The 24,582-nt window shown below is 31.7% G+C and overlaps 2 protein-coding genes across 2 annotated transcripts in view; one reads left to right on the top strand and one right to left on the bottom strand.

The window, feature by feature from the left end:
- The window catches only part of LOC126883255 (protein O-mannosyl-transferase 2), a 169,343-nt gene that overhangs the window by 91,025 nt on the left and 53,736 nt on the right, over positions 1-24,582 (bottom strand). Inside the window, exons 6-8 of the mRNA XM_050648550.1 lie at positions 19,196-19,464; positions 8,079-8,185; positions 1,614-1,663 (exon numbers count right to left, since the gene is read on the bottom strand). Of these exons, the coding sequence (XP_050504507.1) occupies positions 1,614-1,663; positions 8,079-8,185; positions 19,196-19,464 (426 nt within the window). The remainder of the gene's footprint in view (positions 1-1,613; positions 1,664-8,078; positions 8,186-19,195; positions 19,465-24,582) is intronic.
- Positions 13,103-14,384, top strand: LOC126883256 (4-hydroxybenzoate polyprenyltransferase, mitochondrial). Its single transcript, XM_050648551.1, has one exon. The coding sequence runs from the start codon at positions 13,230-13,232 to the stop codon at positions 14,313-14,315; it is 1,086 nt and encodes a 361-aa protein (XP_050504508.1). The 5' UTR covers positions 13,103-13,229; the 3' UTR covers positions 14,316-14,384.

The raw sequence follows: 24,582 nt of genomic DNA, 5'->3' as shown, positions 1-24,582 counted from the left end.
TAGTCACCCTTGTTGCAAAATAGCAATAATTGCGAAAAAACCATACAAAAACAAGTATTCGCATTTTACATTTGTCAACCATTTATGCTACACTTATTACCTTCATATTTCAACCAGAAAAACTTTGGGATACAGTAAAACAATACTGTAAATTTCATTAAGATCGGTTCAATAGATTTTGCAAAATAAATTTTGCAATTAAGCTTTTGTAAAAAAAATTCATTTTTTCAAAATGTTACAGGACTGAAAATAAAAGAGATAGCACGTTGAAATTTTTTTTTTGCTAATAGAAGTTTACTGTACCTTTCATTTGCAATTTGCAAAACTAAAATCGATTAACTACCACGGCGTCAGGAATTTTTTAAATAAACATTAATTATTGGTGCTACGCGCAGGACAGCGGATAGTTTGCTCTGATTGGACATTCCAATATCCTTTGATAATGATTGATACATTTTAATTTTTATTACATTTCGATATAAATAAATAAATTTGTTTATTGCAAAATAAAAACACATACTCTATCCTTTGAAATAACACTTTTTTTAGCAAAAACTTTCTTTGTTCGTATATTTTAACTTAGATAATAAAAGTTTGCAATTTTTTATATATTTTGTATATTTAAACTTAGAGAATATGCAATTGTTTAAACAATATTTCACAAAAAATAATAAAATTAGTTTGATTTTTGTGGAATTAAAATATTAAAATACAACAAAATATAGAGTAAGAAAATAATATATTAGATAAAGATTGGAAGAAATTTTGGTGGAAATCAACTTGTGTGAATCGAACACCGCTGTCCTGCGCGTAGCACCAAAAATTAATGTTTATTTAAAAAATTTCCTGACGCCGTGGTAATTAATCGATTTTAATTTTGCAAATTGCAAATGAAAGGCACAGTACACTTCTATAAGCAAAAAAAAATCGACTTGCTATCTGCTTTATTTTTAGTCCCGCAACATTTAAAAAAAAATGAATTTTTTTCCGAAAGCTGGATTGCAAAATTTATTTTGCAAAATGTTTTAAACCGATCTTAATGAAATTTATAGTGTTGTTTTACTATATCATAAAGTTTTTCTGGGTAAAATATGAAGGTCCTAAGTGTAGTATAAATGATTGAAAAACGTAAAAGGCAAATACTTGTTTTTGTATTGTTTTTTTTTCGCAATTATTGCTATTTTTCAACAAGGGTGACTATTTTTTAAATTTTTAACCAATTCTATATTGTAGGAAATTTCATTATGCAACTTTTATGTCAGTACAATTTTTCTCAGAAAGGAACAGTTTTAAAGTTATAATCAAAAAACCAATAAAAAAATCGAATTTTTCCTTCATATTTTGACATTTTGATTATTTAAACAATATTCCGGACCATTTTGAGTGGAAGGATAACTCAAATATTATCATTTGAGTTATTTTCAAGCAATTCCTGCAAAAAAATTTGAGTCACCTCTCAACGTCCATCTCAAAACAGATGCGCCTGGACTATATGTAGCTTTCTATTGGTCAGAATCTCCGATGAATGAAATAATCAAGCAAATCGATCCATTCTGTAAAAATTGAGAGGTTTTTTCCTATTTTAAGCTTCATTACTTGGACTAATTACTTACCAATGAGTTGTGATTGGAAGGCAGAACTGTAAAATCCGTCCCCATTACCACTAAAACAAATTGTTAACATAAATTTATTGCTTCATTAATTTAGTAAATCCTACACTGCGCGTCAGAGAAAACGGGCCATTAACAAAATTTAAGAATTTTTTGATCTTTTTTATTTATTTATCTAGTGACACATCGAAAACATGAATAAATAATAATTGCATTGAAAATTTCAATGTACGATACCATGACAGTTACAGTTATAATAATAACTGAATTATTATTCGCGATGTGCAAGTACTTAGAGGGGATTCGAGAAACGATCGTGCGCAAATAGCGGAGAAATATTGCAACTTTCTTAAATAATTCATATTGTCAATTGAAATTGTCAAATTGACTTATATTTCTTACCTACTGTCATTGAAGGAGAAAAATTATATATTGCTCCACAATATTGATATGATATGCAATTATTATTCGCGGTGTGCAAGTACTTGGAGGCGATACGAGAAACGATCGTGCGAGAATAGCGGAGAAATATTGTAACTTTCTTAAATAATTCATTGTCAATTGAAATTGTCAAATTGACGTATATTTCATATCTACTGTCAATGAAGAAGAAAAATTATATATTGCTCCACAATATTGATGTGATATGCAATTATTATATAAAGGTAAATGTAATTAATTGTATTTTGCTTGCATTACTACATTTTAATAACTAATTTTATTTACTAAATACAATTGTTTACGTTTTAATAACATAACCTGAATCTTATTTTATCTTCTTATTATTTTTTTGGACTATGGTCTTGACAATTATCCAGCAACCAGGACCATATCATTGGCCAATATAATTAAAAGTGCGAATAAAAGTGCAGAGCGAAGAAACCAGGTGTCGCTTCTCCGAACTTACACGGTCCCAATATAAAGGAAAATTTAATTAATTGTATTTTGCTTGCAGTACTGGATTTTAATAACCAATTTTATTTACTACATACAATTGTTTACATTTTAATAACATAACCTGAATCTTATTTTTTCTTCTTATTATTTTTTTGGACTATGGCCTTGACAATTATCCAATAACCAGGACTAATATAATTTTTTTTAGCATCCAATGTTTATTGCAATCTGTCTCATTACAAACAATAAGCAATACATATAGTTATTGAAAAATAACATAGATGGAGGCCGCCCAGTGGCGAGCACCCAGTAAGACATATAAGATTATAATTTTAAAATAAGACATAACAATTACTTGGAACATAATACATAGATAAAATTTTGTATATTGGACAGTTCAGACAACAAATATGATTATTAAAAGTCTAAGAAACATGAATAAAAAACACGAAAGAAGTTTAAAAAATCACTGAAGCTAAAACAAGATTATTTCACTGCACTATGACACTGCACTCTGTTGTTGCTCTGATGTTCAGATGTACTAGAGGTCCAAAGGGTCAGGTCTTTTTAATCTTCTTTCATGAGAAATGTTGAGCAGGTCCGTGGCGAGCGGCAAATGTTGGATGGCAGGAAAGTCTGGTCTTGTATCTAGAATTTACAGCAGATATTGCTTCGCTAACAGTTGGTAGCTGTAGGTCGTGGTGTAATCTCTGGTTCGTAACATACCAAGGGGCATTGCAGATCTGGCGCAACACTTTTGATTGGAACCGTTGAAGTTTTTGAATGTTGGTATTACTTGCTGTTCCCCATATTTGTGCTGCATATAGCCATACCGGTTTTAAAATACCTTTATAAATCATAAGTTTGTTCTCCAGGCTAAGATTTGATTTTCTACTCATGTACCAATACATTTTCCTGAAAATTAAGCTGAATTGAAGACGTTTTTTCCAGATGTGGGTGCCCGAATTAAGTTTACTATCTAAATGAATTCCCAGGTATTTTACGGCGGTATTGACTGGTAGTGGAGTGTTATTTATAGAAACCGGAGGCGCGACACCTTTTTTTAAAGTAAATGTAATTTGTGTGGATTTTAAACTGTTGATTTGTACTCGCCACAGTTTCAGCCAGCTCTCTAGTTTATTCAGATGATTTTGCAATACCTCGGATGCTTCTGTTGCTATAGGATTTGATGCCATTATAACTGTGTCATCCGCATATGTAGCAATTGTTGTATTAATGGTGGTTGGAAGATCCGATGTGTATATTAAGTAGAGTGTTGGTCCTAATTATGCTTCCTTGTGGAACTCCAGAACATATTGGAAACAGGTTAGTAATTTCCCCTCCTTTTTTGACTTGAAAAAATCTATCTGTCAGATAGGATCTTAATAGTGAACTTACGGGATAAGGAAATATGGATTTAATTTTGGAGATAAGACCTACATGCCAAACTTTGTCGAATGCCTGTGAGACATCTAGAAATGCAGCTGTACAGTAATTTTTGTGTTCGAGCGAATTTCTGATAGTTTTTACTACTCTATGAATTTGCTCGATGGTACCATGTTGTTTCCTAAAGCCAAACTGATAGTTAGGTAAAACATTGTTGCTGTCTAATGTAGGCTCTAGTCTTCTCAGGAAAAGCCGCTCGAATACTTTGGATATAATAGGCAACAAGCTTATTGGACGATATGAAGATACTTCCGCGTGATCCTTATTAGGTTGTGGGATTAGAACAATTTGAGCTACTTTCCATTGTAGTGGAAAGTAACCTGTTTTTAATATTGAATTAAATATATAAGTAATTAAACTTACACCTCCGTTGGGTAGATTTTTTAGTATCAAACTAGGTATTATATCATAACCAGGTGATTTCTTATTCTCCAGATTATCAATTACTTCTTTAACTTCAGATTTCTTGAAAATTTTAATAGGCGGTGCCATTTGATATGGTGCGTTTATGACTTCATGAATATCTTCTTCTTCTTCAGCTGACACTTCCCTCTGATGCTGTTGAAATACCTCGCATAAATGATTTGCGAAAGTATAAGCTTTATCTTTGTCAGTTTTAGCCCATGTGCCATTTGGTTTCCTGATTGGCATATTCATTTGTTCGTTGTCTTTAAGTTTTTTTGTTAGTTTCCACAGAGAATAATTTGTACCATCTGAAGGTCTTTATGTTGAATCAAGTTTCTTTTGAGTAATCTGCAAGCTCTGTTAAAATTTGTTTTATCTTCTGGGTGCCTAGTGAGCTGCCACCTCTTTCTTAGTTTTCTTTTTTCCAGTATAAGTGTATTTATGTGAGCAGGATACGACTCGGAGTTGTGTGTGTAGGTAATTTCTGGGGTGGACGACCAAGCAGCTTTCTGAATAACTGTAGTTAAGTGAGTGACTGCATTTTCTATGTCACTGTCACTTTTAAGAGGCAAGTTTAGGTTAATGGATGATTTTATTTCGTCTCTATACCTACTCCAGTTTGTTCTTTTATTACAAAGTGTTAGAAGTTTAGGACAATTGTGAATTTGGCTTAGTAGGTCTATGAAGAAAGGGGAATGGTCCGATGATAGGTCAAAAGAAGGAGAGATTTGGATATAGGTGTGTGTTATTCCTTTTAATATAGCGAAATCAATAAGATCGGGAATTTTTTGTCTATCAGTGGGCCAATAAGTAGGCTGTCCAGTAGAGAGAGGAGGAGTTAAATGATTCTCATTAATACTTTTTAATAATTCTCGCCCTCGTGAGGTTATGATTCTGGAGCTCCATTTGTGATGTTTGGCATTGTAATCTCCTGCAGCAATGAAACGGTGTCCGAGCATCTTAAAGTATTCAGTAAATTGATCAGCTTTAATTATTTTATTCGGTGGACAGTAAACAGCAGATAAAATAATCGAGCCTTGTGAATCTTCTACCGACACTGATGTGGCTTGAATGTTAACTCTGCTAATTTTGTTTATTTCATGATGTTTAATATTATTTCTTATAATAATTGCCGTACCTCCATGGGCCTTTCCTAATGGATGTTGAGTTACATAGGTTGAATATTTAGGAATATTAAAATAACTCTTAATAGTCATGTGTGCTTCGGAAATAAACATAACATCTAGATTATGAGAATAAATAAAAGCTTTTACTTCGTGAAAATGATTAGTTAAGCCATTGGCATTCCAACAGCACATCTTAAGTTTAGTGTTGAAGGTTAGGCTTAGATATCAGAGACATTATTAGATCAAACATCTTATCCATTCTTTCCATTAGCTTATGTACCACAAGTTCTAAATTGTTTTGTATATGTTGTGGAGTTGCTGTTTCTATTTCGTGAGTAGTCTCATTTGTGTTAGTTGTATTTTTATTATCTTTTCCTGCAGCAATGTTCGCATAACTGATATTTGGTTGAGTGATTGCCGAATGTGCAACACGAGGTGGTTGACTTGCGTTTTTTTCTCGAAGCGATGGAAATTTTTTCTTTTGCAGCTCTTTGTATACAGAACATCCCTTGTAGCTTGCAGGATGATTTTCTCGACAATTTACACATTGGACATCTTTTATATTCTTTTCTTTTGGACATTTAGACGATAGGTGATCTCCTACGCATTTTACGCAGCGCGGACTCCTGTGGCAATAATTGTGTGTGTGGCCAAAATGTTGACATCTTTGACATTGAGGTAGTTTCCTCTTCGGATGCGGTGCCTCAACTGTGAAAATGGTGTTGAGTAATTTCGTGATCTCATATATATCTTTATTATTGCTGTGAATAGCCAGTTCTATATTAAATAGCGGCAGATCTTTCTTTGTACCCCTTTGCTTAATATTAGAGATGTTCAGTGCAGTATGCCCGAGATCCAGCAATGCTTTTTTAATGTCGTCTGGATCTGTTGAAGGGTGGATATGACGTATAATAACTCGGAATCCTCGGTTTTGTTTTAGTTGGTATGTATGGTACTGAGTATTTTTTTCTGATAGAGAATTTACGATTAATGAGTAGGTTTTTGATGAATCAGCTTGAACTTTAATTTGATTGTTAGCAAGAAATTTTAAAGTATATTTACCTGGAGTTATCTTCTGTAGAAATTCCTGTAGTGGTTTGATGCGTTCAACATTTTGTATAAATATGGGTGGTGGCTGATCCTCTCTTCGGTCTTCCAACGTTACAACTTCTTCACGAAATGTATCATCTTCAAGTAACTCGTATCTGTTAGATGTATGAACAGTTTTACTCAGCCAATAATCATTGAGTGTAGCTTGTTTGGTTTTTTTCAAATCAGGACTGTCGTCATTGCGTTGACGTTTATTGTGGTGGACTGCTACCCATTCACCATCACTTTTTGCTACATCTGCATCTGGGAGATGTTCTTGCGGTTTATCTATTTGAAAATTTGATAAATGTGATTGTAGATCGTTGTTGCATGTTTTGACTATTTTCTGCTGTTCATCTAGTGGATTGGAACTGTCTTTTTGAGTGCTTACAGGTGGAGGAGTTCGTGCTAAGCTGTTTCTTCTAATTTCTGGATTTATGTCCTCACTGAATGGATAACTAGTAGATTGTTCCTGGTTATCGTGTTGGTAACTCATTGTTTTCCCCTAGTTATAGCTAGGAATTTTTAAAACATTCCGACATACTTATTTTGATAATATACTGGCCTATTTTCTTTATATTTAGGTATATTTATGTTGATAAACTTAGTAATTAGATTTGTAGAAATTACTTACTGGATAATAATTTTAACATTAAACACAAACAATTTTTTGGCTAACTATGGATTTATACTAAATACAATATGATAAGATAATAATTAGACAAATTGCTTCTTATTTACATGTGTTCAGCTTGAAGGTTCTGAACAGACTAATATAATTGGCCAATATAATTAAAAGTGCGAAGAAATTTGCTGAGCGTAGAAACTAGGTGTCGCTTTTCCGAACTTGCACGGTCCCAATAGAGTCAAGAAACAGCAAGTATAACTCGTTTCAATAACGTGTGTTGCCACCACGGTCCAGGATGACATTCACCATTCAATTTGGCATAGAACTGATCACATTTTCGATGCCTCTTTGTGGAAAAGAGGTCCATTCCTCAATGAGAGCCGTTCGAAGCTCTTCACATATGTTTGAAGCAGGTATATGACGTGTTACACGATTTAGAGAAGGCTCCATATACGCCCAATAAGATTAAGGTCTGCTCTTTGAGTAGACCAGTCAATTTTTTTAATACTAACATTTTTAAGACACTGCGTTAAAATGCTTTAACAGGAAGTGATATAAAAGCCAGAAGTATACATTTGTTTTCGTCTTGCAAAGGCGCGTCGAATAATATATCGCTCGTACTATTTCGGTGACTCAAATATAGTACTTCCGGTTTTAACTCTGGGAAGTCCGAGGTCAAATTTCTCACTTTTAATACCATCTTTGGGTTATAAGTTCTCATTTGACATCTCATTTGTCATTCTATCTGTTTTAATAATGGAGTTGTGTTTACGGACGAACAGAAAAACATTGATAAATTAAGGTTTTCACATTTTAATATTGTAAAGTGGGCGAAAACAATAATAAACTAGAAAAATGTAATAAAATTATACAAACCTTCTATTCAAAACTCGTAAGTGAATGTAGAAAAATGTGATGTAGAGAATAATTGGAAGAAGAATCAAACACAGGGCTCTTGCAACTAGATTTTTTAAGGTATGGCTCTAAAATCACAAAACAAAGATTAATGAGGTTAATCAGGTAAGAAGAAATAGAGTTTTCTACGAAAAACTAAAAACTGTTTTTCAATGTATGTAGAAAAACTAATTTCTAAAAAAGTAACACTAAGACTAGTCAATGTGGTGAGACCGCTCCCGTCTGAAAAAATTGCTGATTTGGTTTCTTTGCGAATTCCTATTCAAAAATGTGCCCTTTAAACAAATCTGAAGGGTACCGGGCGGAATTTTTGGTCAGCATTGTTTAAACAATTTTTTTAAACAAATACAGAAGATAATCTTTTTTTGCTCCCAAAAATATTTTTTTAGGTTTTTCGGCCATTGTAAATAAGAAAGGTATCTTGTAATTTTTCCCAAAAATTGATCGTTTTCGAGTTATGAGGCGATTTAAAATCTAAAAAAATGCGAAAATACGCATTTTTGAGGGTTAAAAACTCATATTTAAATTAGTATTTTTAGAGGTTGCCGAGTACTTAAATTGAAGTTTAAACATTCATTTTCAATATTCTGAAGAAAGATCGGGTCTATCTTCAATGTAGGCCGTTGTTTTTTAATTGTTAATTAGGCGTGTCAATCCAATTTTTGCCGGTGCGGTGCGCTCTATTTCATCAATCTCCTATTTTCCTCCGAAAAATATATTTTTTTTTAGATTTTCTGGGATATTCTAAATAAAAAAGGTCTTTGTCATTTTTCCCAAAAGTTAAGTTTTGGAGTTACAAGCTATTTAATATTCGAAAAATGCGAAAATGCGCATTTTTGAGGCTTGAAAACTCAGATACAGGGTGGGGCATTAGTGTGACAAAGTCCAATTAATCGTTTGCCGTAAGAGATACGAAAAAAACGTTATTTAGGTAAAAGTTGGGGCACACATAGTACCATAATTTAAAAATATTTTCAAATATACAGGGACGTCCGTATTGACAGGGTGACACAAACTTATGTTTTTTTTAATGGAACACCCTGTATATTTTTACATTTTTGGATTCTTTTCAATGTTTTCTTTCTTATATATTATAAGGTTTTGTAATAATATACTAGGTGGTTTATTCGTGAATTGTAGCGATTCGACATCAAATTTTTATTTTATGTTCAAACGATTTTACTATTGTTAAACATTAACAGTATAGGGAAATGTTTAATTTTAATATACAGGGTGGGTTGAAACTCGGAATGAGTATTTTCTGAGTTTTCTTAAATGGAACACTTAAATGGTATTTAAGTATTGTAATGAAATGATGTTTTATGCTACTTTTTTATTTCTTAAGCATTCCCTATACCTAAGTGCATTAATGAGCTACTTCCAATAAAAATTTATCATCAGCAATTCCCTGATAGACGACAACCAAGAAGAGAAAATTAAAAGTTCAGTTTGTTCAAGAAGAAAATCTTTGAAAGTATACTAAAACGGTCTCAACCGACTAGATACTTAGATTCTAAGAACGGTTGTACTAATATGTAGATCCTCAGTGACACTAAGGATTACATTTAATTCCTGTTATCTTCACTTACAATAGTTTCTGTTTCATCAGATTTATTATAATCTAAGTGTCCAGTCCATCGAAACCGTTCTAGTATATTTTCAAACGTTTCTCTTCTTGGTTGTCGTCTATCAGGGAATTTCTGATGAAAAATTCTTATTGCTAGTAGCACATTTTTTTCCACTAGCACAAAAATCTTATTAATCAGTTCCTCATTAGAAAAATTCATATTAGTAATGGTAAAAAAGCAACTGGAACTATAAAAATAGTATAATGTCAAATTTTTAAGCAACTTTAATGTACTAGGTAGAATATTGTTTCGTTTTTATTAATATTCTACGCACCAACAATCTTAACTACGAATTTATTTGAATATCTCATCCAATATAAATAAATTAAGGATCAGGCTAGATTATGATTAATTTTTTTTCGAAAAATTATTTTTGATTGAATATTTTCACGGCCACCTAATAAAATTTCACGTAATTTTCGTTGCAATTAATGTTTGGCTTAAAGAATCACGAATAACTTATGTCCACTTTACATCAACAATAAATTGAACAAGAAATTGACAGGCCAAAATTGACGTGTACAAAATGTATGGTTTGTAAAAGAAAATGAAGGAATTTGATGAAATAGAACAATTGGATATGTTTTATTTTGTCAAATTTCTTTATTTTCTTTTTATTCACGGCAAAATTGGATGTTTTGTATAAGTCAGATTTGGCCTTGAATAACTTTGTCAATTTCTTGTTCAATTTATTGTTGATGTAAAGTGCACTTTACAAATTAAAGCACTTAGGTATAGGGAATGCTTAAGAAATAAACAAAGTACCATAAAATATAATTTTATTACAATACTAAAATACAAGGTGTTCCATTAAAAAAACTCAGAAAATACTCATTCCGAGTTTCGACCAACCGTGTATACTAAAATTAAACATTTCGCTATACTGTTAATGTTTAACAATAGTAGACTATATTAAAAATCGTGTAAACATAAAATAAAAATTTAATGTCAAATGTCAAATCACTACAATTCTACAGGGTGTAAATGTTGCTACTAAATTAACAGAAAAACGTAATTATCATTTAAACCACCTCGTATAATATTACAAAACCCTATATTTTAAGAAAGGAAACATTGAGGGGAATCCAAAAATGTAAAAATATACAGAGTGTTCCATTTTAAAAAACATAAGTTTGTGTCACCCTGTCAATACGCACGCCCCTGTATATTTAAAAATATTTTTAGATTATGGTCCTATCTATGCCCCAACTTTTACCTAAATAACTTTTTTTCACATCTCTTACGACAAAAGAGTACTTGGACTTTGTCACACTAATGCCCCGCCCTGTATCAATTATTATCTTTGAGGTAACCATGTCTCTAAATTGAAGCTTAAACATTTAATGTCAAGATTCTGTAGAGTAATCGAGTTTGTTTCAATTTATACCGTTGTTTTTTAATTGTTAATTATGCGCTACCACTGCGCAGCACTGCGGCTTAAAATTCGAGTGGACGCGCTTAATTAACAATTAAAAATAATGATCTAAATTGAAATAATTGATTATTCTACATAATCCTTAAACATAATGTTTATACTTCAATTTAGGTACTGATATGAGTTATCAAGCATCGAAAATGCGTATCTTCGAATTTTTATAAATCGGTTTTAATTCGAACTATCAACTTTTGAGAAAAACTAAAAGAACTGTTTTGTTTAAAATGATCCAAAAAACCTAAAAAAAAATGTTTTTTGGGTAAAAAGGTGATTGTTGAAATTTGTTTAAAAAATTGTAAAATTATTAAAATTTTCTGTCCAAAAATTTTGCCCGGCACCCCTCAGGTGCGTTTAACCGTTTACGATATTTTTGAACCATAATTAAAAATTATGGTTCAAAAACCTTTGACAAACGGATAGCAGGACACAAAAGGGCTTTCAACAATAGAAAAACAGACACTTCTACATACGCGCTTCACCTTCTAGACCATAATCATTCTTTTAATGAAGAGTTTCAAAGTCTGCATATTCAAAATAAAAGCCTTAATCTATCGTCATTAGAATCTATGGAAAGTAATAAATTAAAAAATACAGATATAATTCTGAATGACCAACTCGAGACAAACAGCTCCCCACTCCTCAATCTCTTCAGTTAAAGACTTTAAAAAGGCAAACACATAGTAAACTACATCACTTGAGAAAGGCACTCTGCCGAAACAGCTGTAGTCATATAGTTATAATAAATTTTGTGGAAGTAAAGAAAACAAACGTTTTCAGTGTTTTATTGTTAGTTAAAAAACAACGGTTTATATTGAAATAAGCCCCGATTACTCATCAAAATATTAAAATATAGTGTTTAGTCTTCAATTTAGGCACTTGGTAACCTTAAAAATAATATTTTACATATGAGTTTTCAACCCTCGAAAATGCGTGTTTCCGCATTTTTCAGATTTTCCAAAAACTATTAAATTATGAGAAAAATGATAAGATACCTTTTTTATTTAGAATAACCCAGAAAACCTATAAAAATGTTTATCTGCATGAAAATAGGAGATTGTTCAAATGGAGCGCGCCGCACCGGCAAAAAAAATTGAATGGACACGCAGAATTAACAATTAAAAAACAACAGCCTACATTGAAGTTAGATCCGATCACTCCTCAGAATCTTTAAAATGAATATCTAAGCTTTAATTTAAGTACTGGACAACCTCAAAAATACTAATTTAAATATGAGTTTTTAAGCCTCAAAAATGCGTATTTTCGAATTTTTTTTTCAGATTTTAAATCGCCCAACTCGAAAACTATCAATTTTTGAGAAAAACTAAAAGACCTTTCCTGTTTAGAATGTCCCAAAAAACGTAAAAAAATGTTTTTGGGTGCAAAAAAGATGATCTTCTGTATTTGTTAAAAAAAATTGTTTAAACAATTTCTGTCCAAAAATTCCGCCCTGCAACCTTCAGATTTGTTTAAAGGGGACATTTTTGAATAGGAATCCGCAAAGAAACCCGAGTCACAATTTTTTTCAGGCGGGAGCGGTCTCACCACATAGACTAGATGTTGGGTAAAGTTCACTTGATAGTGAAAGTGATTTTTAATAATTTTCTCGAAAAATCTAGGAGTAATAATTAGTTTCCATAAAAATATTTCTCATTCAATTCATAAAAATTTAACTTTTTATAAATACATAAATATTAATTTAACCGATTCTATTGATATAGTTTTGAACCGATTCTATTGAAATTCTATAGTTTTTAATAAATAATTTCATTAAACACATGATTAAACAGGAAAAAATAATAATAATTATTATTCATTGACCTTGATCCTCACCCATATTAAGAGCTGAATCAGAAATGTAAAAGGCCAATGAAAGAAATATCAATGTCAATTGCGTCACACATTCCATGACATTGATGACATAATTTTAATCATAACACAACATAACCTCAAATAATTACACATGATTACATATTATTTTAGCCGTTAATAATAAAACATGTATCCTAAAAGATAGTATAATTCATATAGAAAATTTAATATACCAAAAAAATGTTATCAAGAATAGTTATAAGAAATTTTGACAAGTCGCATTTGCTCAGGAGGAAACAATTGTGTAGTGTAACAATATTTAATTCTAGTTTTACTAATCCCATAGAAGATGAAGCACCACCAAAACCTACTTTAGTTGCAAAATTAGTATCAAACTCTCCAAAATCGATACAGCCCTATTTAAAATTGGTAAGATTTGATCGACCCATAGGGACCTTTCTATTATTTTGGCCATGCAGTTGGAGTATTGCCTCGGCTGCAGCTCCTGGAGCTCTACCCGATCCCTACATGCTGGCATTGTTTGCAACAGGTGCATTAGTTATGCGAGGAGCTGGTTGTACCATAAATGATATGTGGGATAAGGACATTGACGGAAAAGTTGAAAGAACTAAGGAACGACCCCTGGTGAATGGTGATATATCTATGAAACAAGCCCTAGTGTTTCTTAGTGGACAATTAAGTGTTGGTTTGGCGATTCTATTACAGCTGAATTGGCCAAGTGTATTCCTTGGGGCAAGCTCTTTAGCATTAGTGATCAGTTATCCACTTATGAAAAGAATTACTTATTGGCCACAACTAGTTTTAGGATTTACGTTTAACTGGGGTGCTCTTTTAGGATATAGTGCCATTCATGGATATGTTGATTTGCCAGTTTGCTTGCCTTTATATATGGCTGGTGTTTGTTGGACTATTATTTACGACACCATATATGCACATCAGGATAAAACAGATGATTTAAGAGTAGGTATCAAGTCAACTGCTCTTAAATTTGACGAAGATACCAAATTATGGTTGAGTGGCTTTGCATCGACAATGATAGGAAGCCTTGTGATATCGGGAGTAATGAACTCGCAAACCTGGCCATATTATACTGCTGTTGGTTTAGTAGCAACACATATTGCAAATCAAATTATTACCTTAAAAATAAATGATGCTAGTGATTGTTCCAAAAAATTTATTTCGAATTCTACAGTTGGCTTGATTTTGTTTGGTGGTATTACAATGGGAATGCTATTCAAGAAAAATAAAAGTGAAACAAAGAAAAAGTCTGAGGCCTTAACAATTGCTAATACAGCACCAATGTGATTGTAAAGTATTTTTTTTATTTATTATTTGTTGTATTTAATTTCTCGTAAATAAATGCATACAAATACCTTTTATTAAATTATTTTTACAACAATCTATGTTATATCTAAACTTTCATTCAATCCACATATTGCACTAGGGAAACAATCAAAAGACCTTGTTTGGGACTGTGACAAATCCAGGTACCTATCTGATTTTTTTTAGTTATCTCCTCCTATACAGGGTAAATGATTAGTAGGGTAAAGCTCCGTAGATCCGTTTAGTAATAGATAGCAATAACAGTTAATAACAAAAATTGTAGCCAACTTTGAGCTTCACATTTCAAAATTAGTTAGAATGTTACAGGATGTTCGATAATATAGTGGTAGACCAAAGTTACGTTTTTTTAAATGGGACACCCTGTATTTTATTATATATTCGAAATCTTCTTAACTTCTCCATTACAAAAATATAAAAGTTTGTTATGTTATACATGGTATTTATAAAGTTATATATTTACAAAGTTCAACTCACTGTGTAAATAAAACTCACTGTTTTTTGTATCACTATCGAAAAGTACCATTACTGCACTGTAATTTTTATACAGGGTGTCCCCGAAAATAGTGCGTTCCTTAAAGGTATTCGCGGTGTGCAAGTACTTGGAAGGGAAACGAGAAACGACTGTGCGCGAGTCACGGAGAAATATTGCAACTATCTTAAATAATTCATATTGTCAATTGAAATTGTCAAATTGACGTATATTTCATACCTTCTGTCATTGAAGCAGAAAAATTATATATTGCTCCACAATATTGATATGATATGCAATTATTATATAAACGTAAATTTAATTAATTGTATTTTGCTTGCAGTACTGCATTTTAATGACTAATTTTATTTACTACATACAATTGTTTACGTTTGCATAACATAACCAGCATCTTATTTTTTCTTCTTATTATTTTTTTGGACTATGGTCTTGACAATTATCCAGCAACCAGGACTAATATAATTGGTCAATATAATTAAAAGTGCGAATAAAAGTACAGAGCGTAGAAATAGAGGTCGCTTTGCCGAACTTGCACGGTCCCAATAGGTAGAAGGCACAATGTAGACCAAAAAAACATTTTTTTCTAAATTCAGCCGTTTGACCAAAAAACAAAAATACATTTTAATATGCAAATTGAAGTCTGGCAACATACAATTCAAAAATCTAAAAATAGACAGTCACAATTAAAAATAGGTTTGTAGGTTCATTGTATCTGGTAGGTAGAGTAATGTAAATATCAACCAAACGATATACATTTCTGCAGGGGTCTAGTGTTTACATTTTTCCACCCTGTGGATGGTAGTCCCCTCACATCAAACAAACCAAGAATTTGGTTTGTTTGATGTTACTGACATTGAATATTTTGCATAATTGGTTATCTAGTTTTATTCTGTACCAAAAGAAGAGGCATTTCTTAACAAGTAGGTATTTTGGGCTAAACAAATATTATATCAGTTACTTTGTAAAAGATACAGAACGGGTAAAGGGTGCAATATTTTATGAATTACCTACCCAGAACACTAAATGGAGAGGCCTATAAATTTCTTGTAAAATATTTTGCCGGTACTTCTTGAAGTGCCTTTGTAAACACGACGTGAAATGTGGTTTCTTCACGACGGATCCCCAGAGCTGTGGAAAATCTTCTGGATACCACTTATCCTCATCGTTGAATTGGTAGGAATGGACGCATTCTGTGGCCACCAACAAAATCTCGAATTCAATGTACTGGATTTTTATTTTTGGGCACTTTTGAAATCGTTACTGCGTGATAACCGACATGAAATACAAACAGAAGCTGAATTACAGGAACCCATTTTTGATGCTGCAGAAACTATCCGACATAATTTAGTTAGCTATGGCATTACTAACAACTAGATTCGTCGTATCGCGATGCACTTTGAACATTTATTATAGAAATTATTGTCAATTAAGTACTGGGTGTCCCAATAAGGCTGGCGCTCAGCCATATCTCAGGAACCGTTTATAGTACATCTTTGGAAAAAAAATTGTATAACAAAAGTTGCCTCGAGAAAAGCCTGGAAATTATTTTCATAATTGTAAGTCCACCGCTAGAGGGCGTAATTGAATATCAAAAATTAAAAAATCGAAATTTTACAAAATTTGCCTAATAAAAGGCACTGGAAATCCGATTATCATATTCTTCATAAAATTCTGCGCATATTTTATTTCACAAGTTTAAGTCTACCTGTGCAAATAAGAGGTGGGGGTGAGTGGGAACCTTGTTATGAAAAAATCGCTGTAAGTCCGGTTCTGCTTAATTGATTTTTGCAAACTTGGTCTTGTTGAAAACAGCTCTTTTTCGTCAATGTAATAGTTATAATTTGGAAACAGCCTATTACGTAATATGCCGGCTAGGAGGCGCTATTTATTTTCTTTTTAGAAATCTAGCTTTCTTTGGAAAATATTAAATACAAGTGTGTATTTTTTTTCCTGTATTACAAAATTAGACCAAATTAGCAACAGAATACCGAAAACCGCATATCTATACCTTTTTCTATCTCGAGATAGCTTAAGAAACGTGTAAATTTTAAATATAACTGTTGCTGTCATATAAGTGGAAATATATAAAAGCAAGTAGTGTGCTATGGAAAAAAACAAAGAAACATTTTCCAGATGTCACCGTATATAATAAATCACAACAAAATATGAAAAACTCTACTACTGGGGTGACGTCTTTGGGGATATTTCATTGCATATATTCTAGCCGCAACAGTTGCATTTCTTATGCATTCAAAGAATGTGGCTATCATGTCAAATGCTTCTTAGTTTTTAAGAATCATCTTGAATTTCATTCTGTATAAATTTTATACAAAATTTAATAGAAACAAACCGCAACAAACCATCAATGAATAAATTTTTATGTTTTACTGATTTGACACATAATTTGACACATGATGACTTTCTGAAGTTAATACTTCTAATAGTTCTATTTTTTTCCATAGCACACTACTTGTTTCCACTTTGACTTCCTTAACTTAGTTTACCGGTGACAATAACAGTTATGTATTTATCTTAGTTGAGAATAGGATAATTGATATTAAAATATAATGAAATAAAAATTAAAAATTTGTGTAGAAAATCTGACGTTTTTACACTTTCTACGATTCATCGAGAGAAAAGCAAATTCATAAAAATTTACATAATAACTCTATTTATTTCTTATTATTTTAAGTATTAAAATTAGTGTAATATTTAAATAAAAATAAAATTAAACTGTTTAAAATATATTTATTTCGTTAAAATCATAATAATAGAAGTATAATTTCTTACTCGCGTACAAAGTACACACACTATTTTTTTGTTATATTTTATAGTGTTATTTGTCTTACTGTTGTTTCAATTCATTATATACGGTGACATCTGGACAATGTTCCTTTGTTTTTTCCATAGCACACTACGTGCTTCTATATATTTCCACTTATATGACAGCAACAGTTATGTTTAAAATTTACACGTTTCTTAAGATATCTCGAGATAGAAAAAAGGTATCGATATGCGGTTTTCGGTATTCTGTTGCTAATTTGGTCTAATTTTGTAATACAGGAAAAAAATACACACTTGTATTTAATATTTTCCAAAGAAAACTAGATTTCTAAAAAAAATAAATAGCGCATTCTAGCCCGCATATTACGTAGTAGGCTGTTTCCAAATTATAACTATTACATTGACGAAAAAGAGCTATTTTGAACAAGATCAAGTTTGTAAAAATCGATTAAGCAGAACCGGACTTATAGCAATTTTTTCATAACAAGGTTCCCACACACCCCCACCTCTTATTTGCACAGGTAGACTTAAACTTGTAAAATAAAATATGCACAGAATTGTATGAAGAATACGATAATCGGATTTCCAGTGCCCTTTCATTAGGCAAATTTTGTAAAATTTCGATTTTTTAATTTTTGATATTCAATTACGCCCTCTAGCGGTGGACTTACAATTATGAAAATAATTTCCATGCTTTTCTCGGGGCAACTTTTGTTATAAAATTTTTTTTCCAAAGCTGTAGTGTAAATGGTTCCTGAGATATGGCCGAGAGCCATTCTTATTGGGACACCCGGTACTACAAACATCTAATTTAATTTTAGATCACAAGTAAACAAACTACTGATAGTCCGAGCATAATGTAAAAAATTAAATTAGAATTATTAAACGTTTGTTGTATTTAATTTCCACTATAAACTACGTAATTCAGTTAAAACCCCTTGTATTCAACAACTTTAAAGTTTAATAAACACATAATACTAGTTTAGTAAAAGGATAATGTGTTTCTTATTGTAAATAATTGACATTTTATCAATTCGTTTAAAATTATTCCATATTTCAACAGATTTCAGAAAAACATTAAGTACATAGGTACAAATAATTTTTCCTAAGTGCATTTACATTTTAGGAATTAAACCATAGTTACTTAACTAAAAGCTATAATTTATGTAAAATTTCGAGCCTTAATTATACTTAATTAATTCAGATATGTAATAGCAAAAATGTCACATTATTAAAGCAAGAAATAATTATTTTGCAGGTACTAATGTCAACAACCCCAAAAATCACACATCAAATAGTAAATAAATAAGGGGTTGGTTAAATTTCCACAGTCACAGCAAGTTCTTCTAGGCTACGTTGCCATGTCATTCAAATTTATGAAAATAAAAATTCACTTATATGAAGAACAATGTAATTTTTTCTTGGAAACGGTTAACTTTAGAAAAAAAATGTTATAGGACTTTTTTGTTCTAAATTGTGTATTATATCCATAGGTACCTTAAAGGAACGCACTATTTTCGGGGACACCCTGTCCCCGACTAAATAATTTACATATAATTGTACTTACCACAGGTTTGCCCATATCGCCCAATATTCTCCAGAGGTCACATATTGTCATTAATCCCACTAGCAACACTACAAATAATCCTACAAATTTCACAGATATACAACAGGCTAACATGGTTCCAGTAAAAGTTAACCAAAACCACCATTTTGGAGAAAATTCTTCAGTTTTTTGTGATGATACTTTAACAGCTCCCATAAAACTGCCCATCATAAAACATAAAAGGAGTGGATCCAAAAGGATATACTGAGAAAGAGTAATAAGTCCCACATCTAAAAAATTATTTTATGATTTAATTGTTGCAGCCTATAGCTTTTTTGTTTTGTTTTAATAGTCCAGAAAGCCACTGCGCATCCGTTAGGAAAAAGATTCTAATTCGGATTTTTTGCGCAATCTTACTCGAAAAGGACTCCTTTTAACAAATTTGCATGTTGAAAGGACCAACAATTTTTTAAACGTTTTTTTTTGTTTTTTTCCTAAAATTATTTTTTTTGCATGGAAAAAAGTTTTTTTAGGTTTTTGGGATCATTCCAAACAGAAAAGATCTTTAGTAACTTTTCTCTAAAAATGATAGTTTTTGACATATAAGCGATTAAAAATTGAAAAATTGCGAAATCGGCCATTTTTAACCCTCAAAAATTATGTGAAAAACTAAAAATTTTAATGTTGCCGAGGTAGGTAGATATTCTTTAAACATGGATTGATGAAATCCCGAAGAGTTTTTTGCAATACAATATTCAAAACTCCTTTGTTTTTTAATTGCTAATCAAGCGTGCGCGACACTATTTTCCACCGACCGTATGGTGCAAATGAAAGGAATAAATTCGATATTTCGTAAACCGGCAACTTTAAGGAAAAATCCCGAAACAGGTCGATTTTTATTTTTAAGTTATGATATTGTGGCATATATGGTATACTAGAGACGTCATCCATCTGGACGTGATGACGTAATCGATGATTTTTTTAAACGAGAATAGGGGACGTGTGCTAGCTCATTTGAAAGGTTCTTCAATTCTCTATTAAGTAATATAAACATTTACATAATTATTTATACAGGGTGTCCAAAACATTTTTATTAAATTAAATTATTTTACAAAAAAAGAAGTAGAACGACACCCTGTATAAATAATTATGTAAATATTTACATTACTGAATAGAGAATTGAAGAACCTTTCAAATGAGCTACCACACGACCCCTATTCTCACTTAAAAAAATCATCGATTACGTCATCACGCCCAGACGGATGACGTCACTAGTATACCATATATGCCACAATATCATAACTTAAAAATAAAAATCGACCTGTTTCTGGATTTTTCCTTAAAGTCGCCGGTTTACGAAATAACGAATTTATTCCTTTCATTTGCACCATACTGTCGGTGGAAAATAGTGTCGCGCACGCTTGATTAGCAATTAAAAAATAAAGGAGTTTTGAATATTGTATTGCAAAAGACTCTTCGAGATTTCATCAATCGATGTTTAAAGAATATCTACCTACCTTGGCAACATTAAAATTTTCAGTTTTTCACACAGTTTTTGATGGTTAAAAATGGCCGATTTCGCAATTTTTCAATTTTTAATCGCTTATATGTCAAAAACTATCATTTTTAGAGAAAAGTCACTAAATACCTTTTCTGTTTGGAATGATCCAAAAAAACCTAAAAAAACTTCTTTCCATGCAAAAAAAATAATTTTAGGAAAAAAAACAAAAAAAAAAACGTTTAAAAAATTTTTGACCACCTTTTGGTCCTGGCAACATGCAAATTTGTTAAAAGGAGTCCTTTTTGAGTAAGTTTGTGCAAAAAATCCGAATTAGAATATTTTTCCTAGCGGATGCGCAGTGGCTTTCTGGACTATAAGTAAAAAATAGGTTTGTAAATTAAAGTACTCGAACATATATTGATATATCCATCCTTCAATAGAAATATTCAGTTAGTCCAGTCGGATTAAGGTCGAATCTCACTGAACGTTCCGTTTACTTTCCATACCCGTTCCATACACCTCCCATTATTTTAACCACCATTCTCAGTGAACATCGCGTTTACTTTCCGACTCCATTTAATATTGTACACATTTTGTTCCAGTTTGGTACCTAACATTTTATCCCAGTAGTTCAATCAACAGCCATTTTCTCGTGTAATTCTGAGAATCAAGGTCGATTTCCTTGAAAATTTGGATTTAGGTAGTACAGTAGACTCGCGATTATCCGAGGTAATTGGGACCGTGACTACCTCGGATACGCAAAAACTCGGTTAACACTAAGATTGTTTATACTGATAGAAAAACACATATTAAACAACCATAACTGTGGATATTTTATTGACAAAACTAAGACAGTACTGTCTATAAAAGATAAAAGCATTTACCTTATCAATATTACTGTTTTAAAACGTCTTTGATTGATTTTTGCGTAAGCATTATTCCTCTTTTTGAGGTGGCGATGTTGCACCAAGGTTGAAAGTTGTAACTCACCAGTTATGACTTTTGCCTCGGTTAACCGAGGGCCTCGGATAACCTAGACTCGGATAATCGCGAGTCTACTGTAATTAATCTTTGTCAAAATCTACCCTACGCCGAATCGGGCTTTTGCCCTGGGGGTAAAAACAACAAAAAAAAAAAAAACAATCAAAATAGGTAACTATGGAAGTCGATAGATTAACCAATTCTGAGTAAATTTTATTCTATAAAATTTTTTTGCAAAGTTGATACTTTCCAAGTTATTAGCGATTGAAAATATGCATTTTCATTAAAAATAAACTCACGAATAAAATTGTGGCTAATACAAAAACAAAGAGATTCACGTCGGAAAGACCTACCTACCTATGTAAACCCAATAACGACTGAGTTATTGCTCTTTAAAGGATGGTTATTTTCGAAGAACATCGAAAGGGAGAACCTTCAATCTCAAATAACTCGAATGTAGTGCAATGTTTTGGGCAAACTTAAGAGACATATTTTAAAGTTCCTTAAAAAAACTTTCAAATAAGCTCTGATGAAAGTTTTTTGCATAAGACTTATGACAAAAATAAAGCCGCTCACTGCTTTTTCCTTTTTGAAATTTAAAAATTAAACACTCATTACAATTGAATCACTTATTGTATAAAGGGAATAAGTCCACTTCTGTACGAAATTAAAGTGAGATATACATTTTGTTAAACCAACGTCGACAGATTGATGAGTCTATAAAGGAAATTGGTATCTCTCATCATATGCGAAATATCGCACGATAAAATATTTGTTGAGCGTATAAAGGGAACTAGTCCGGGACTGATTACCTTTATACAATAATTCTTGTGGCGCCACCATCGTTTGTGTCATTTTGTTTACAGAGTCGTTTATTTTATTACTTCGGTTACCTTACGTTAGTTAGTCTTACGATGTATTTTAGGTCTTGTTTGTAATAATAAACCTTTTTCTATAAATAAATTGATAATTTAACTGTAGAAAAGCAGCACTTTTTCGTCTTTTTTTCATTGATTGTATAAAGGAATCAAGTCCCAGCCTTTAAAAACGACTTTTTGCCTTAATCGTTTTCAAATCCCAGTTTGTTGTATCACATGTCAATCTACTAGTCTCCTTCTACATTTCATATGTAGAACAAAATCTGATAGGTCATCAAGTTTCTAAACTAAATAGTTTTTTTTTCGTTTTTCTCAAAACTAAGTATTGTGGACTTATACCCTTTATACAATAAGCGCTTCAATTCTAATAGCAATGAATAGCTTCCCACTTGAAATTAACCTTATTTAGGTGTAATAGGGAACTTGCACATTTTTTAAATACATAATAATATTCAGTTTTGTTTAAAAATGAGATTTCCAAAATTTCACGCTTTAAAAACTCATAATAACTTAAAAGTACAAATGTAAAAAATCTTCTGCGTATTTAAAATAGTTCAAACGACCTGTGACGTCACAAAATTATACTTTATTTATGTTTATGTTTATGGCTATATTTATATTTTAATGACATTTATCGTCTGTCATTGTAATAATATATACATACCTACCAGTTTGTTGAGGTTGGAAAATCTGTCAAAATATTTATAAAACTGAGTGTCACTGTCAAAACGAATGCCAAACCTATTGAATTAATGGCGAGGACATCCAATTCTACAATTATATGACGTCACGACCAATGAGGGCCGCGTTTTGGGCTGGCTGGTATAATTTGAATTTTTAATCGTCTTTAGGGGTTAAACGAAAGACAAAAAAACCTTTTTTTTCTTTGATATATATGTTATAGACGTCACAAAATAGAATTTCTTACGTCACAAAATAGAATTTCATAATGGGAGAATCGACGATTGCTAGGCAACGTGACGTCACTAAAATAGAATTCTATTTGACGTGTTCCCACACCAGGGCCCAGAGCACGCCAAATAGAATTCTATTTTGCTGACGTCACAAAATAGAATTTCATAATGGGAGAATCGACGGTTGCTAGGCAACGTGACGTCACTAAAATAGAATTCTATTTGGCGTGCTCCCGCACCAGGGCCCAAAGCACGCCAAATAGAATTCTATTTTGCTGACGTCACAAAATAGAATTTCATAATGGGAGAATCGACGGTTGCTAGGCAACGTGACGTCACTGAAATAGAATTCTATTTGGCGTGCTCCCGCACCGTTGTGATTTATAGCATTTTTTTCGACTTTAAAATTTTAGGCAAGTTCCCTAATGATACGATCCATGTAATTTGACCGGTTTGGAATGCTTAGTGTAGAAAAAATAGTTGATTAAATCGAAAATGACATTTTTATAATTTTTAAAAGAAGTGCATTTTTCTTAAATAAATCTAAAAGTATTGATAATATGAAAAAATGTTTCAAATATTAATTGTAGAATTTCTTTTACTGAAAATTTTGATTTTTGTTGGTTTTTGTATCCTGAATACTTTTAGGTTTATTTAATAAAAATGCACTTCTTTTAAAAATACAAAAATGTCATTTTCGATTTAATCAACTATTTTTTCTAAACTAAGCATTCCAAACCGACAAATCACATGTATCGTATCAGTTATATCTAAATATAGTTAATTTCAAATGGGAAGCTGCTCATTTCTATTAGGGTTGTATTGACGAGGGTTTAATTGTTACATTTTAAAAAGAAAAATGCAGAGAGCGACTTTATTTTTGTCATAAGTGTCTTATGCAAAAAACTTTTGTCAGAGCTTATTTGAAAGGTTTTTTAATGAACTTTAAAATATGTCTGTTAAGTTTTCCCAAAAAATTGCACCACATTTGAGTTATTTGAGATTGAAGGTTCTCCATTTTGAGGTTCTTCGAAAATAACCATCCTTTAAAGCAGTGGTTCCCAACCTTTTTCACATGATCGCCCCCTTAGAGAGGTTTCACCAGTTGTGAATACTATAATCGCCCACCCCCCC

This window comes from Diabrotica virgifera, chromosome 4, assembly GCF_917563875.1.
Source record: "Diabrotica virgifera virgifera chromosome 4, PGI_DIABVI_V3a".
NCBI classification, from domain to species: domain Eukaryota; kingdom Metazoa; phylum Arthropoda; class Insecta; order Coleoptera; family Chrysomelidae; genus Diabrotica; species Diabrotica virgifera.
The sequence above is the reverse complement of the archived record's forward strand: the minus strand, read 5'-3'. Positions and strand labels throughout refer to the sequence as shown.